This window comes from Chenopodium quinoa, unplaced genomic scaffold, assembly GCF_001683475.1.
Source record: "Chenopodium quinoa cultivar QQ74 unplaced genomic scaffold, ASM168347v1, whole genome shotgun sequence".
Taxonomy (NCBI): Eukaryota; Viridiplantae; Streptophyta; class Magnoliopsida; order Caryophyllales; family Amaranthaceae; genus Chenopodium; species Chenopodium quinoa.
Genome location: NW_018744111.1, coordinates 1,666,444 through 1,683,435, shown reverse-complemented (window position 1 = coordinate 1,683,435; position 16,992 = coordinate 1,666,444). Strand labels below are relative to the sequence as shown.

The following is a 16,992-nucleotide window of genomic DNA, read 5'->3' as shown; positions in this document are numbered from 1 at the left end:
CGCCAATGTTTGTTGGCTTTTAACTCATAAGTTGTTAACCTAGCAGGAGTAGTGGTTAAGAGCCCCTGTTTGCTAAAAACAGGCGGACGACTCATACCTTTTAGGCTCCATACTAAGTTTGAGAGAGTGACTATGAGTTAACTTTGGAGTTACTCAGTCGCCGTCACTCCTGCTTGAGTAGTAAAGGTACCAGGCGGCGGAGGCCGGCTGAACATTTTGATTCGCCAATGTTTGTTGGCTATGAACTCAAGAGGTACCCCCTGCATTTATCCCAAGTAATACAGGCGGTCATCTGACTCAGATGTCAACTGCTACCACTGGTTTGGTTAGTGATAGAGTTATCCTTGTCTCAAAAACGGTTACGTGGTTGCCCTTGGGGACAGTCGTATAGGTGCCGTGTAATTAGTTTATAGAGCAATGTTCCACCCAAAAGGGAGCTGCTCTCTGCGACGAATTTCATCCGGAGGGATGCCGCCGGACGCCTGCTATGATGTTGGGACAGGTCGTATTAGTTTTGAAGATTTGATCAGTTGGCTTGGCGCCTGGTCTGATCATTCGGCCTGTGGCCTTGGTTAGTTCTTGGTGAACGTAGGTGCTAAGTAAAAGGAGGGTAGCCGTCTGCTTAGGCACAGGGTCGGCCAGGCCCTGATCATTTTTAGTTAAGTATAAGGGGGGTGGCTGTGTGTTTGGAACCAGTCGGCCCTCTTCTATGGAGAGTAGCCGACTATATGTCCAGACGGCGTGCCCCTATGGTGATAGAGTAATATATTCAATGGAGAGTAGCTGACTGTAAAGGTACAGGCGGCATGCCCCTCTGAAGATGAGTAAAATACTCAATGGAGAGTAGCCGACTGTAAAGGTACAGGCGGCATGCCCCTCTGAAGAGTAAAATACTCAATGGAGAGTAGCCGACTGTAAAGGTACAGCCGGCATGCCCCTCTGAAGATAGAGTAAAATACTCAATGGAGAGTAGCCGACTGTAAAGGTACAGACGGCATGCCCCTCTGAAGATAGAGTAAAATACTCAATGGAGAGTTGCCGACTGTAAATGTATAAGCGGCCTGCCCCTCTTAAGTAAGAATAAAAATTAAACATGGAGAGTAGCCGACTGTTTGTCAGCAGGCATGCCCCTCTTAGTAAAAAATTGAATATTAAGTATGCAAACTTTTATTAAGTAGCCCTTGACTATTTACATCATTCAAAAGAAATATTTCTTAAGATTATCTACATTCCAAGTTCGAGGCAACAGTTGTCCGTCTGGTGTTCCCAGACGGTAGGTACCGTCCCAGTTGGGAGTTAGTTTGCCAGACTCATTAGCCCTACCAACTGCTTCCATTTTTCTAAGTACAAAGTCCCCCACTTTGAGTGGACGCCTGTGTACTTTTTTGTTGTATGATCTAGTCATTCTCAGGCGGTAAATTTCATGGCGCAAGACAGCATTGCCCCTCCTTTCAGGAAGTGAGTCTAATGCCAGGCGCATGGCTTCCCAGTTTGCCTCTTCGTCATATAGCATTACTCGAAGAGTCGGCTCGTAGTGTTCTATTGGAAGAACAGCTTCCGCACCATAAGTTAGGAGGAATGGAGTTTCTCCAGTCGCCCCTTTTTCAGTCGTCCTAATGGCCCAGAGAACATGTGGTAATTCATCCGCCCATAGGCCGCCTGCACGTTCAATCTTTTTCTTGAGACCGTCTGAGATGATTTTATTAAAGGCTTCTACCTGGCCGTTTGCTTGTGGACGGCCGACAGATGCAAAGTAGTGTGCAATTCCTTGGTCACCCAACCAGCTTTTGAGAACAGACGTCTCAAATTGGGGACCATTATCAAAAACCATAGACATGGGAACCCCGAACCGAGTGATGACATTTTTCCAAATGAATGAAATTACATCCTTCGTCTTGATTCCCTTTACAGCTTCCGCCTCTACCCATTTAGTGAAGTAGTCGACGGCAACAAGTATGTACCTCCTTCCGCCTGTAGCAGGCGTATATGGACCCAGAATATCCATGCCCCACTTAGAAAACGGTAGTGGGCTATGAATGGTAGTGAGGTCAGTAGCCGGACGGTGAATTAGCTTGCCAAACCTTTGGCACTTGTCACATTTTTTCACCATCATCATCGCATCTGCTTCTAAAGTAGGCCAAAAGTAGCCCTGCCGCCTTGCCCGTTGAGCAAGCGTCCTACCGCCTATATGGGAAGCACAGTAACCAGAGTGAAGATCGTCCAGTATCTCTCGCCCCTTTTCTAAAGTAACACACTTTAAGAAGGGTTGAAGGTACCCCCTTTTGTGAAGTTCTCCCTTTATTATTTCAAAACTGGTTGCTTGTTTTTTCAGTGCTGCCGCCTGTTGATGATCATCCGACAGGGTACCGTTTGTCAGATATGCCCTGATTGGATCCATCCAGGTTGAGCTTCTGTCTAAGATTCCAATAGGTTCTTCCTCAATGCTTCTCCTCTCTATTACTTCCCAAAAAACAGTTCGAGGAGTATCACAGGAGGCGGATGATGCTAATTTTGAAAGTGCATCCGCCTGGTTGTTTTCTGATCTCGGCACTTGGGTCAGATGGAAATCCTCAAGGGAGCCGACTGCTTGTCGGACCGCCTGTAAATACTTGATCATGGCCGGATTGGTTGCTTCGTATTCGCCATTGTACTGACTCACTATCAATTGTGAATCGGAACAGGCGTCTATTTTTCTTGCCCCTGCCGCCTTGCACATGCGAATTCCGGCTAGTAAAGCTTCATATTCTGCCTCATTGTTTGAGTCCTGAAAACTGAAGCGTAGAGCATACTCGTACCTGTCGCCCTCTGTCGACTGACATATGACGCCTGCTCCACAACCATTTGAAGTAGAGCTTCCGTCCACATATACGTTCCAGACTTGGTCTGTAACTTGAGAGTCAGGAGGACGAGTCATCTCAACAATAAAGTCAGCAAAGGCTTGCCCCTTCACTGCTTTTCTAGGCTCGAAAGTAACTTCGAGGCTCTGTATTTCTATGGCCCATTTGATCATTCGGCCTGACGACTCCATGATGGTCAGTGGCCGCTTGATAGGTTGGTCTGTATACACGACGACTGCATGTGCCAAAAAGTAGGGCTTCAATTTTTTAACCGCCATGAAGAGTGCAAGACCAAATTTCTCCACTAAGGGATACCTCAACTCGGCATTTTTCAGTACATGACTGACAAAGTAGACCGGGAGCTGACAGCCGTCTCTTTCAGCAAGGAGAACAACGCTTAACGCATGATCAGAGACGGCCAGGTACATGTAGAGTACTTCTTTGGGCAAAGGGCTGACCAGCCTCGGCAAGGAATGCAAGTGAACTTTCAATTTCTGGAAGGCCGCCTCAGCATCCGGCCCCCATTCAAACCTTGCCTTTTTCTTAATTGCCTGGAAAAAGTATAGGCATTTGTCGCCTGATCGGCTTAGAAATCTTCCCAAGGCCGCCAGACAACCTGTTAACTTCTGAACCTCTCGGATGGTACGAGGCGACTGCATGTCAATGACCGCCTGCACCTTCTCAGGGTTCGCCTCTATTCCTCTCTAATTGATAAGGAATCCGAGAAATTTCCCAGACTCAACTCCAAAGACACATTTCTTGGGATTGAGCATGACATGGTGCCGCCTGAGTGTGGCGAAAGTTTCTCGGAGGTCCGACAGATGATCTTTCTGAAGTTTAGACTTGACAATCATATCATCAATATATGCCTCGACATTTCTCCCAATTTGATCAAAGAACACAGTGTTTATCATTCGCTGGAAAGTGGCCGGGGCATTCTTAAGACCAAACGGCATGACCGTGTAATAGTATAACCCCTGATCAGTGACGAAGGCCGTCTTCTCCTGATCTTTCTTCCATAAAAGAATTTGATGGAAACCAGAGTAGGCGTCCATAAAGCTCATCAAAGCATGGCCGGCTGTTGAGTCGACCAGGTTATCAATTTTAGGCAGAGGGTAACTGTCTTTGGGGCACGCCTTGTTTAAGTCTGTGTAGTCTACACACATTCGCCAGGTGTCATTCGGCTTTTTAACAAGCACCACATTTGCAACCCAGTCTGGGAAGTAACATTGCCGAATGAACCCTGCATCAAGTAATTTTTTAACTTCGGCGGCTGCCGCCTGACTTCTTTCTTCGCCATGGTTCCGCTTCTTCTGCCGTACCAGCTTCTTTTTCGGATCCACGGCCAGTTTATGTACCGCCAGATTGGGACTAATGCCTGGCATTTCAAGGACTTCGAATGCAAAGATGTCCTTGTATTCTTTCAATAGTTTGTGAAAGTCGTCACCCAGGACTCTCAGAGCAGTCGTCCCAACTTTGACTGTTCGCTCAGGACGTGAGTCGTCTAAGATCAAGTCCGTATGCTCACCAGCCGACTGAGGGCGGAATTCATCCGACCACTCCTCTGCCAATGATTGCTATTTTCTGTCTTTTCTTGCGGCCCCTGTCTGGGATGTCTTTCTCTTCTTGCCGCCTGCTTCTTGAACAGGCGCACTCTCCTTGACATTGTCAAGGTCTATTTTTCCACCACTCGACCCAGTGGCCATAACAGTGGGCTTGACATCCGAGAGATAGCACTCTCGGGCCATCCTCTGATCTCCCCTTAGGGACCCGACTGTTCCATTATCCCTCTCAACCTTGAGCAACATAAGAGATGGGATTATAACAGCCTTGGAATTATTCAGGGTCGGTCGTCCCAGAATCATGTTGTAGGCCAAGAGTTCTTCTACTACCAGGAACCGGACTACCATGTGTCGTCCTTCCCCTTTTTCGCCCAGGCGGATGGGTAAATCCACTCGTCCCACTAGGTGGACGACTCCTCCTCCAAACCCTACTAATGGGTGGGATGCCGGATGTATGCAATCAGTCTGATATTTTAGTTTCAACAGACATTTGCTACTGATGAGATCTGAGGAGCTTCCGGTATCTATGAGGATTCGGCCAACTCTCTGGTTGGCCACTTTACATTCAATAACGATAGGGTCATCATGCGGCCCTCGTACCCCTCCTAGATCTTCTTCAGTGATGACAATCTCAGGAAATGAATATTTGGAGGGTCGTTCTTGGTGAACGGAATTTACATCTAACCGTCTGATATTGTCTTTGTTGCCCCTAATAGTGGGGTCGCCTCCTAAAAAGCCGCCTGCAATGGTGTAGACGACTGCATCATCTGTATCGGAGCTATCGGCCTGTTGATTCTTTTTGGTCGACTGCTTTTTTGAGGAAGTGTTCCCCGTAGATTTCTTGACATAAGTGTCAAGATCACCTTGCTCAGCCAGGCGGTCCAGATACCGCATGAGACTGATGCATTCATTGGTGTGATGACCAACATCTTCATGATAAGCACATAATTTTTCTTGGTTCCGGTTGTTTGCAGAACCCTTCATGGGGACCGGCTTCTCAATTGAGATCCGTCCCTTGATTTCCTTTAGGATAAACCGGCTATCCTTGTTAAACGCATACTTTGGGGAGTATGGTTTGAATTCTTTTTTCTTTTTCTGGGCCGGCTGTTTAGAGGAATCAGCCGCCCAGACCTCTTTTCTCTTCTCGTCTTTGTTTGACGACTGTTTCTGTCGTCCTTCTCTTTTGTCGGACCTTTTCCCGTCTGACTGTTTTACCGTACTACAAAGATCAGTCGCCTGTATATAGGCTTCCGCTTCAATCAAGGCCTCTTGAAGAGTCGCCACCCTCTTTCGCACCAAATCAAATTTGAAGGTCGGCCCATCTTTGAGACCTCTGAAAAAGTCAGTATAGGCTACTTCATTCGGTAACCCTTGAATCTGTATTCTCATCAGGTTAAACCGCCTGATGTAAGAACGAAGCCCCTCCTTCTCGCCCTGCTGAATTGTTCCTAAATCAAGGGTCGTCTTCTTCGCAGGGATGTTCATGGCGAAGTTGGAGGTGAATAAGTAAGCAAGCGTCTTGATGTTATTTACACAACCAGTCGGCAGGTTGCCGAATCATTGTTGTGTGATTCCTTTGAGAGTCGCTGGGAAACACTTGCACCAAGTGGGATCATCCAACCCTTGAAGGTACATCAGGTTGGTGAATTCCATCAGATGGTCTTCTGGGTTAGTAGTGCCGTCATAGGCGCCTACTAATACATTTTTCACTTTGGCCGGCTGAGCGGCTTCAGTAATTTCCTTGGAGAAGGCCGACGGCTGTTCACCAAGTCTAAGCAACCGTAGCTGCCAGTCCATAGGTTGGACATTTTTTGCTGCATGTCCACCAAACGGAGGTGGCTGTAAAAAATATTGTTGTTGCGGTACAAACGGTAAGTTTGGTACCGCCTGGTCGCTATGAAAGTCGGACTGACGGGAGGTGCCGCCTGACTGACTCTCATGATACGACTGAGTATGCCTCATTGAGGTATTTCGCAGACTGTCTTGGAAGTTTGAAGTAGAGGCCGACTCTGACAATCGGCTACTCTTCTTCTGCTCTAGCAGTAGCCGAGCGTCTGTGTATGTTTTCCTCGACCCGTCCGCCTGAATATGACGAACATGTTTCCTATTTCCTAGAGTAGGAAAACGGTATTTTGTGAAATCAAGGGCAGTCGGCTCCTGCTTCCTAGATTTAGGATGAGGAGTCGCCTCTCGCCCTTGAACTGGCTTGCTCTTCTGTGAAGTGGAGGGTTTCTTAGCCGACTGCTCCTTGTCCAGAGCAGGCGGCTTCTTGTTGATCAACTCTTGAATTTCTCCCTTGAAGTCCCTCATGAAGGTCATGAGTTCACTCCTTGTGATGGGAGCAGACCCATCAGTCGGCTGTTGCCGAACAGGCGGTGCGCCTGCTGGCTCGCTTCCTGTATGAAGATGTTCCCGTTCCCTCCTTTCGGTATGACGGGTACGTCGGGCCCTTAGGGTCCCGTCTGAAGCTGTGTGAGCTTCAACTTCAAATTCATTTTCAGTATCGTGGTCCGACTGAACTTGAGGGTCGTCTAGGGGACGCCTCTCTTCAGGAGTCGGTACAAACGTGGATGCCATCTCAGAAGTACTCTCCCCACAGACGGCGCCAAATGTTTCGGGGTTTTCTGATGTCCTGCGGGAGAGTTACAATTCCGAGACTGGAACCGGACGCCTGTACCTGCAAAACAAACGGACGCTCCGGATGATTGGAGATCCGCCTCCGACAGTCAAGTTAGTACTTGATTAAGGAGTAATTAATGCGGAAATTAAAGTGATTGGGTCTCTCTAGGTGAGAGTGTTTAATGTGTGTAATGTGCGTTTTAGCGTCATATCTCCCTTAATGAGGATTAAGGGAGGTATTTATAACCCCGGGAAACGTGTCAATCTAGGTTTAGGTTAACCTTGGGCTGATTGGGCTTCCCTCGGGAGTTGGGCCTAGGTGACCGGTTATCTCAGGTGTCATGGGAAGGACACGTGTCGTGTCGTAATTGGTCCATGGTGGACGGATCATTGCTTGACACGTGGCAGGCTCCTATTGGCCCATGTGACGGACACATGGCGGAACCTGATTGGTCCACTTGTCAGATGGTGATTGGTGGGGAAAAATCCCCTAATCACTATGAATGGTAGGACTTACCGCTGTGTTCTTTACTACTGGTTGGGTGCTCCCTTGTTCTCCGTTTTGACACCTTGCTCTGCTTGCTCAAGGGTTTTTGATGGGGATATTTTTGGGGATCATGCAGTGTCTTATGCTGGGATGGTGGGTATTAAACATCGGCACAATGTTGTTCGTGATACCCTTGTTGATATTTGTTTCCGCTCTGGGATTTCTGCAAGGAAGGAGGTTAACGTTGGGTTAAGTGGAGGGAACGACGGAGCTCTTCGACCAGTAGATGTGTTGCTTTACTCCTGGGATAGAGGCCTAGATGTATGTGTTGACTTGACGAGGTCTTCTCTATTGACACAATCTGGGTTGTCTGACTTCGTTCCTGGTCGTGTTGTGTCGGCTGCGGCTCAGCGGAAGCGAGACAAGTATGGGGCACGTTGCAGGGCTATTGGCTATGGTTTTCTTCTTTTCTCCTTTTCTTCATTGGGGGAATTAGAGAAGGATGTTGTTGCATTGTTGAAGAGGGTTCAGGCGTTCTCTAGGACTTAGGATATTGGTGCTCGTGCGGCTGCTCACATCTTCAATAGGATTGGGTTCGCCATAGCTAGAGGGGTGGGGGCCCAGATTGTATCTCGACTCCCCACTAATTTCTTATAAATCATTTGACTTTGTAGGTTTTTGTTATAAATAATAATAATAATAATAATAATGATAATGATAATGATAATGATAATGATAATGATAATGATAATGATAATGATAATGATAATAATAATAATAATAATAATAATAATAATAATAATAATAATAATAATAATAATAATAATAATAATAATAATAATAATAATAATAATAAAGGACCTAATCCAACGGATTGGGCAAGCAATCCGTTGGATTAGGTCTATATATTCCCAAAAAAACAAAAGGGAACCTAATCCAACGGATTGAAGAAACCATTGGATTAGGTATCTACCTAATCCAACAGATTGCTCAATCCGTTGGATTAGGTCTATTTTGCCGTTGTATTAGACCTAATCCAACCCTTGCAAATGTGACGGTTGGTAACCGTTGTATTAGGTCTAATACAACGGTTTTTGACACCTAATACTACAAAAAAAGCCGTTGTATTATCTCTTAAATGTAGTAGTGATTCTCCCACATTGGTTGGGGAATGAAGTTCAAGGGTGCATTTCCCTATAAATACCAAAGGCATGGTATTGGGAAATACACAACCTTGAGTGGAATTAAAAAGGAAACTCTTGTAATTAGAGTAAACCATTAATTCATAAACTCTTAGTTTTGTTTTTTCCGGGTCTTGACTAACCTTCAAGACTTGGGACGCTCGGGTCGGGTCGAAGGTACGATTCGTCGGAGATCTCGTAGTTTCGGGATTTTGAAGTAAGAGCTCTTCGGGAGCGAAGCACGCAACAAAGGTATAATTCTTGTTCTTAGTCTTGCTTGATTAAGTTTATTATTGCTTTAATTAAGGGGCGGGTCTTGAAGGGTTTCCTTTTGCGTAGTGTCGGGTCACTACAAAACCCTATAATTCGGTCGCCTTTGATCACAGAATCTTGTTTATGCTTTATTTTTGCCAAATATAGAGGGTCCTTGACATGTGCTTGAATGCTATACCGACTGTTTCGGCTTTGTACGTTTTTTAGAATTTGCTTAAAATTTTGCTTAGGATTTTTTGCAAGCAAAGTTTATCAAATACCAATTGCCTATGCCCCTGGACGACTTGTTGTCTTGGCTCCAGATTGGCGACTAGTCGGCCATGTATCCAGTCGGTTTCCCAACATATTTTAGAAAACACGTTAGGTCTGCTTAACTTTTTCAAGTTGGAAGGAACAGGTCGCTTGTAGTCGGGCCATCTGTTCGTTCAAGTAAAAATAGAGTCCTTGTTTGCCTTTAGCCAGGCGAAATCATCGTTGCTTTTGGATCCATACCAAGTATGTGGGAGTGACTATGAGTAATCACTAGGCGAAAAACCCTAATCCCCGGTTCAAACCACACATTCCCCACCGGTTTTGAACCGGTCTTGATTTGGGGGTGCTAAATCCCCAAAGATTTCCCACCGGTTCAAAACCGGTGGCAAAAATAACTTTTCGCACCGGTTTTGTAGTGAACCGAAGCAAAAACATGCGATTTAGCAAACAGCTGGAGAACTTATTGCACCGGTTCTTAGTGAGAACCGGTGCGAAAAGTGGCTAAAAAAATTAAAAAAAAAAACTTTTTGCATCGGTTCTTTTCCAAAACCGGTGCCAAAAGTGCCCAAAAGAAATAAAAAAAAATTAATTTTTTTTGCATTTTTTTTAACTTAAATTACACCAAATACTTATATATATTCATAATATCCATAAAACACATATATTTTCTTCAATAACTTGTAATATTACACTTTAAAAAACGAAAAAAAAAAAAAGGTTCCGATAGCTATATGCTGCCTGTTTTGCAGTTCTGGCTGGTGCATTTTGCTCCTTGTTGGTGCTGCCTACTGTTACGAGTTACAGCCTACTAGGTATGATCCATTATCAGCCGAAATCTTCCAATAGCCACATGGTGCAATCTCCCACTCAACAAACCCATTCCATGGTACAAATTCATAGAAAATTCCAGCATGGTGCACTCCCACCTGTAAAAGACTCTTGAGGTATTAGCAAATTCTTAATTTATGAAGTTAAATTTTGCAACATAATCCACAGAACAAAATTACCACAATATATCTTAGCAACACCCCCCACTTCACCCCCTGTCGAAACAATAAATTATTCACCTCCGGTCACATGAGCTTTTGAGAGCCCGATCTGGTGCAGTTTCCTCAAAAGATATGTTTTTCCAGGGAACAAAGACGGAATTATTATTTTTTGCGATCTTACATTCATTAAATACAGTTTTTTATTTAGTGTTAATGTGTATCCATCATTTTCATCTATTCCATCTAGCTACTTAACCTTCTAAAATGGTGCACTATTTTTATCTCCCACTTAATAATGCCTTAACTACTAGTTTATTCCGGTGTTCATTTGTTAACACTAAATTTCAAGAGATGGTGAAATAGCCCCAGCAAGATACTTCAGCTCTAATTATTATGTTTAAGTGCATAAGGTAAAGAACTGCCATGCTCACAGCAAACAGACAAGTTTTGAAAGCATGAGAATATGTTTCAACTTCAAATGTACAATTGAGACATAATAAGACTACTGATAGTATAGTGTGTATAGCATCTCATGTTTTCTTATTAATACTCTTAATAACATCATATTGAAATTTGTTTCATGCTTTTGCAATGAAACTCTAATGAGCACAGTACGTAGAATAATCTTGATTCATTAAAGAGTACAAAAAGAGAATCAAAACTAGTATGACGGTAGCAACATAGTAAGAAAAGGAAGAAAAAAATATACGGAGTAATACAATTTCTCACCATAATACATCTCAAGCCTATCAAAGAAACCCTTACTAACACATTTAATATAGGCAACATTTCATGCCTTTCAACCACACAAGTAACAATGAAACACTCATTAAGCCAGAGATCAATTGAGAACATAGAAGTACCTGTTGACAGTCCCCCTGCCATGCATACTTGCCAATGAGGTTCAAAAACAGGAAAAGCAGCAAGCCAACCTGCAGTGGATTTTTGTTTTGAACTGACATTGCCCCAGGACGAGTACTATACTCCCAGTGAGCTGTTTTCACTGTTTCAACATAGTCTGACCTGTCAACAAAAGACATGATGCGTAATGTGAGGCAACAAAAAGTATAATACAAAGTCCAAGAACACTAAATTGCACAGAAATTAAAAGTGCATATTTGATTTAAAATAAAGTAAAAAAGCTCCCGTAAAAGCAAGCTATTAATGAGGGAAATATTAAGCCAAAGAAAGATGCTCAGAGTAAGAGCTTCAAAGAGTTCAAACAGAAGACCCATAATGTAACTAATAATTCCTTCCATGTTTACAGTATTTTCCCATTGAAACTGGAGAAGGGTGCTTGATAAAAGAGGAGAGTCAAACTGCAGTAGGTGACTTGCTATAAAAACCCTAATATTACACATACTTTAAGTAACCAGAAACATCAGTGATGCAAGAGTAATCCCAAAATAAAATAAAAAAATGCATATTAGAAGGAAACAATCAATCCTGAAAACCTATAAGAATCAAATCAGCTATTGTAATTTTTTGAGGTTTGCAAGTCTCGAGAAGAAAAGTCAGAGCAAACTAGCTCTAAGTCAGTCCACAAACCAGTCAGTACTTCCAATTGTTTTCTTTGCTATATGAAGACTATGCAAAACAGAAGGGGTACATGTACATCAGAAAGATTTTGAAGTTTTCTCATACAGAAAGATCAACAAAAGGGTTAGAGAGTAGCTCATCTAAGAGCTTGACAGTTGTATATATCCCCAAGAGTGTCCATTGCGAGAATTTATGATGTTCACCTCATAATTCCTCATTGATCATCACATTTTGAACAAACTCACCTCTACTGGCTCTAACTCTAGATGTCATCATATTTTGAACAAACACAAACAAGAATTAACGAGAAATGAGAAGAAAATACTCACTTGAGCTTGGCCATGAAACTGTCAACAGTTTCATCTTTCTCCTCTTTCGAAAAATACCAAAGCACACTTGGAATGACAAAATACGAAAGCTTGCGACATATAGGACAAGTCAATGTGGAATTAACATCCATTCCAGAGGTTGGTGAGCTGTTTCGCCAAAACCTGATGCAAGTTATACAAAATGGGTGGTCACATTCTGATAGCAAACCAAACTATGATGCAAGTTATACAAAATGGGTGACAAATTGAAGAAGTATAGAAAGAGAAAGAAAGAAGAAGTGAGGAAAGGTGGGAGGTATTGAGTGGGTTTAGTCGTGAATAAGGAAGAAAAAGGTGAGGTTTTGGGGTTAACATCATCATTATGGCCCACTAAACTATCCTAATATTAGCTGGTCCTATTTTTATGTATTATGTACTTGTATTATATATTCTCATCAATCATGATAATTTCAGTAGTTTTCAAATATATATATTTTGTATTTAAAAGCCATTTAATTTATTCCCATGATCTTAACTATTGAACATTAGTTAGACCAAGATTTCTAAGTAAATAACAGTATACACAAGTGTTATCAGAATGGTAAAATCACATAATTTATTGTCAGCTAAAACCTATACTCAAGCTTCAAACATGGTTCTGTTGAACAGAATCCACAAAGCATTCTAATGTTATCAAATATCAACAGAATCATGATGGGGATGGGCCTTTTAATATGCATTGGTGGCAGATTGATGTTGATCATGATGCTAAAAATGGAGTACGCCCCCATTACTCACTGCTAAAAATGCAAAATACAAGCTAGGCCTATCTTCTTTCAACAGGAAAACACAAATTTTAAAGAGTAATCATAAAAATAAAAAAATAAAAAAAAAAAAAAAAAAAAACAAATTAAACATTCTGCTTTAAATACCACCAAATGTTCTTGCAAAGTGTCAAATCTCTCTCCTACTACCTTCTTCATACATCATTATGAGGGTCTAGTCCATGCCTTAGAGCCTAACTCATGTTGAAAACAAGCATGTGTTTAACATGTTAATCTGCTAATTACTCGCAGCCTAATCATAAGGTAAATGGAAATAACACATAAATATCTGGACAATCACCTTTTGGGTATAATGTAGAAATAACATACCTAAATCACAAGATCTATGATCTTTGAACAGAGCTATCAGCCCGTAAGATGAAGGGCAAATTGAGTCACTATTCATCACATACTGCGAACAAAGATGAAGCACATGAGTTATTTGTAACTATTTTGTGTTAATGCTCTGTGTTTAACTTCTTTCAAACAGTTACAGGCGTAACACAGTCAGGCTATTAGCTGGTCCATGTAAAGTACATAGCTCACAGAAATGAGCAAATAATGCAGATCCAACATACAATTTTCACACATTTAAAATTGTTAAAAGAGGTCATAAAAACATCAAATTTACAGAAATACCTATAATTAACATCAGGTAGAAGGATCCTCAGTGGTGGAGTATTCTACTACGAAGTATTAATTAATTGGTCATACATTGTAATACTAAAATGAGATTGTATTAATCTTTCATTCTAAAAATTAGAATTCAGACAATCACTCTGTAACAGAATACAATCACAATGCGTAGCATAATAAAGCTGTAATTTTTTTAAAAACTCCTTGTGTTTTCACGTTCTCTCGGTTTTTAATTAACACTATAACTTGAAAGAGAACAAAGATGCATATTCTGGTAATATTGGACCTGTTGAAGATTAAAGATCTCAAATTGCTCCAATGTCAACTGTCTGGAACTAAACCTCTGAATGTGATTCTAGTAAAACAACCTCAGACAATTTCTAAATAGACAATAAGCTGAATTCCCACACACATAAACCAAATTAATGCAATCAATCAACTCATAAACCAACCCTAAATAAATTAACACACACATATACACCTTCAACAATATAAACCTTCAACTAATTATCCCATTCAACAAAGCAAATCGAATTTACACTTACATGTTTTGGAATCCAAATACAGCTTGTATTCAAACGGAACCATGGCTTCGCATCAACCAGAACAACGCCTTCAAACGCCCAAAAATTGTAATTCAACTATTTGATGGTTCACACACCAACCCTAATTGCATTCAAAATTTCAATTGTTCATCATTAAACAAAAAAAAAAAAAAAAAAATCAGTAAACCTAGATTTCAAACGCCTAAATAACAAACAAAAAAAATTCATAAAACCTAGATTTCAAATCGAAGAGCACATACCTCGAATTTGTGATCTTGAATTGATAACAGATTCAAGTTTGTTATTGTTGTTGTATTTGGTTCAAATTGACGGCGGCCGTTAGACTGAGAAGGAGGAGAGCGGCGTTGCTTGCGGCGCAGTTATGGAGAAGGAGAGAGAAAAGGAAAGGGAAAGCGGCGGTTATGGAGAAGGAGATCGAAGGAGAGAGAAGGAGTTTGAGGCTCTATTGTTGTAGATGAGAGACTGAGAAAGAGGCATATGGGAGAGGAGAGATCGAGGAAAGAGAAATTCACAAGACAGAAAGAGAAAGAAAGAAGATAAGGCCCGTGTTTCTTTTGTTTTTAACAATAGTTTTCCCACCGGTTCGAACCGAACCGGTGTGATTTTCGCACCGGTTTGGTTAGAACCGGTGCGAAAAGTCTTCCCCTCAATCTCACCTACTATATTTCCCACCGGTTTTTAAAAACCGGTGTGCATTTTTCGGTGCCTATTTCATTTTTTCTACTAGTGAATCTTTGAGATTATCCAGTCGTCACCTCTCTTGCTTGAGTAGTAGAGGTACCGGGCGACGAAGGCCGGCTGATCCCCTTGATTCGCCAATTTTTGTTGGCTAATAACTCAAGAGGTACCCCTTGTACTTATCCCAAGTGATACAGGCGGTTATCCGACTCGGATGTAAACTACTAATACTTGTTTGGTTAGTGTTTAGAGTTATCCTTGTCTCAAAACGGCTACGTGGTTTGTCCTTGGGGACAGTCGTTTAGGTGTCGTGTACTTAGTTTATAGAGCTTTATTCCACCCAAAAGGGAGCTGCTCTCTGTGACGAATCTCATATGGAGGGATGTCGCCGGACGCCTGCTATGATATTGGGACAAGTCGTATTAGTTTAAAAGAGAGGATCAGTTCGCTAGGCACCTGGGCTGACCACCCGGCCGTAGGATTAGTACCTCAAATGCAAAAATATCCTTCAATTCCTTCAAGAGTTGGTGAAAATTATCACCAAGTGCCGCAAGAGCTATCGTCCCAACCTTAACTGTTCGGTCAAGGCGTGAGTCATCCAGGACGAGATCCACATGTTCACTAGCCAGCTGAGGGCGAAAATCATCTGACTGATCCTCCGCCAATGATGGCTATCGTTTTTCCTTTCTTTCGGCCCCCAGTTGGGCAGCCTTTCTTTTCTTGCCTGCTGCTGCTTGGGCAAGCGCATCCTCCTTGATTTGCTCAAGGTCCGTTTTCTCTCCACATGGGCCAGTAGTCGCCACAGTGGGTTTAATATCCGAGTCCCTCCTTCTCTCCCTGCTGTATTGTCCCTAGGTCAAGGGTCGTCTTCTTAGATGGAATGTTCATCGGAAAATTGGAGGTAAATAGGTATGCCATGGTCTTGAAATTGTTTACGTAACCAGTCGACAGGTTGCTGAACCATTGTTGAGCAATGCCCTTTAATGTGGCTGGGAAGCACTTACACCATGTGGGATCATCCAACCCTTGAAGGTACATAAGGTTGGTGAATGCCATCAGATGATCTTCTAGGTTTGTAGTGCCATCATAGGCTCCTACCAACACATTCTTCACTTTGGCCGGCTGGGTGGCCTCAATTATTTCCTTGGAGAAGGCGAACGGCTGTTCTCCAAGTCTAAGCAACCTAAGTTTCCAGTCCAAAGGTTGGACGTTTCTTGCCGCCTGTCCTCCAAATAGAGTAGGCTGCATGAAATATTGAGGTTGCGGCACGTATGGCTGGGGTGGCACATGCGGTGCCACCTGGTTTTTTTGGGAGTCGGACCGGTGGGAAGTACCGCCTGTCTGGATCTCATTGTTTGAGTTTGAATACCTCAAGGAGGTATTGTGTAAACTGTCTTGAAAATCAGACGTTGAGGCCGACTCTAAGAGTCGATCACTCTTCTTCTGCTCTAACCACGTTCGAGCATTAGAGTATGTTTTCTTTGACCCGTCCGGTTGAATATAACGGATGGGATTTCTCTTTCCTGGTGAGGGAAAGTGATACTTCGTTAGGTTGATCACTGGCGGCTGCCTTTCCCCAGGCTTTGGGTAAGGGGTCGCCTCACAATCTTTTACAAGCTTCTTCCTCCCAGACTGGGGGGGGGGGTCTTCTGGCCGACTGCTCCTTGGATGGAGCAAGCGTCTTCTTATTGATGAGATCCTGGATCTCCCCTTTGAAATTATTCATCAAAGTCATGAGTTCACTTCTAGTAATGGGGGTAGATCCCTCGGCCGCCTGTGATGATCAAGCGGTTGGCCTGCAAATTTACTAGATCCATCCAGGCAATCTTGCCGTTCCTTCCTTTCGGAGGAACGAGTCCGTCGAGCTCTTAAGGTCCCGTCTGGGGCCGTGTGAGTCTCGACCTCGACCTCATTGTCAGTATCCTGGTCACTATAGACCTGAGGGTCGTCCATAGGACGCTTCTCGCTTTGATTCGGTACAGACTATGATGCCATCTCGAAAGTACTCTCTCCACAGACGGCGCCAAAATGTTTAGGGGTTTTCTGATGTCTTGCGGGAGAGTTACAATTCCTGGACTAGAATCCTTGCGCCTATACCTACAAAACAACGGAGACTCCTTGTGGTGGGAGCTCCGCCTCCGACGGTCAAGTTAGTACATATTTGAGGAGTAATAAGTGCGGAAAAGTAAAGGTGGGAGATCTGGTCCCTCAAGGTGAGGAATGATTAATGTGTTTTGGCTT

At 43.0% G+C, this 16,992-nt stretch overlaps 1 protein-coding gene across 2 annotated transcripts; it reads right to left on the bottom strand.

Annotated features, from left to right (window-relative positions):
- Nucleotides 1-9,886: 9,886 nt before the first annotated feature.
- LOC110692426 lies at nt 9,887-14,671 on the bottom strand. Of its 2 annotated transcripts, XM_021869420.1 has the most exons (6): nt 14,313-14,671; nt 14,053-14,173; nt 13,202-13,283; nt 12,069-12,230; nt 11,064-11,223; nt 9,888-10,137 (listed from the first exon to the last, which is right to left on the bottom strand). In XM_021869420.1, the coding sequence occupies exons 4-6, from the start codon at nt 12,197-12,199 to the stop codon at nt 10,003-10,005; spliced, it is 426 nt and encodes a 141-aa protein (XP_021725112.1). In that variant the 5' UTR covers nt 12,200-12,230; nt 13,202-13,283; nt 14,053-14,173; nt 14,313-14,671; the 3' UTR covers nt 9,888-10,002. The 2 variants fall into 2 exon arrangements, with proteins under 2 accessions (XP_021725113.1, XP_021725112.1); XM_021869421.1 differs by lacking the exons at nt 13,202-13,283; nt 14,053-14,173; nt 14,313-14,671 and having other exon boundaries at nt 9,887-10,137; nt 12,069-13,140.
- Between the last annotated feature and the right edge of the window lie 2,321 nt (nt 14,672-16,992).

What these genes read in the sequence shown, in the direction of transcription:
- LOC110692426 (XM_021869420.1), bottom strand. Translation starts at nt 12,199, where the DNA reads ATGGATGTTAATTCCACATTGACTTGTCCTATATGTCGCAAGCTTTCG. An exon ending in AGTTTCATGGCCAAGCTCAA is followed by an intron (nt 11,224 to 12,068) that starts GTGAGTATTTTC and finishes TTTTGTTGACAG; the next exon opens with GTCAGACTATGTTGAAACAG. An exon ending in GGCAGGGGGACTGTCAACAG is followed by an intron (nt 10,138 to 11,063) that starts GTACTTCTATGT and finishes AGTCTTTTACAG; the next exon opens with GTGGGAGTGCACCATGCTGG.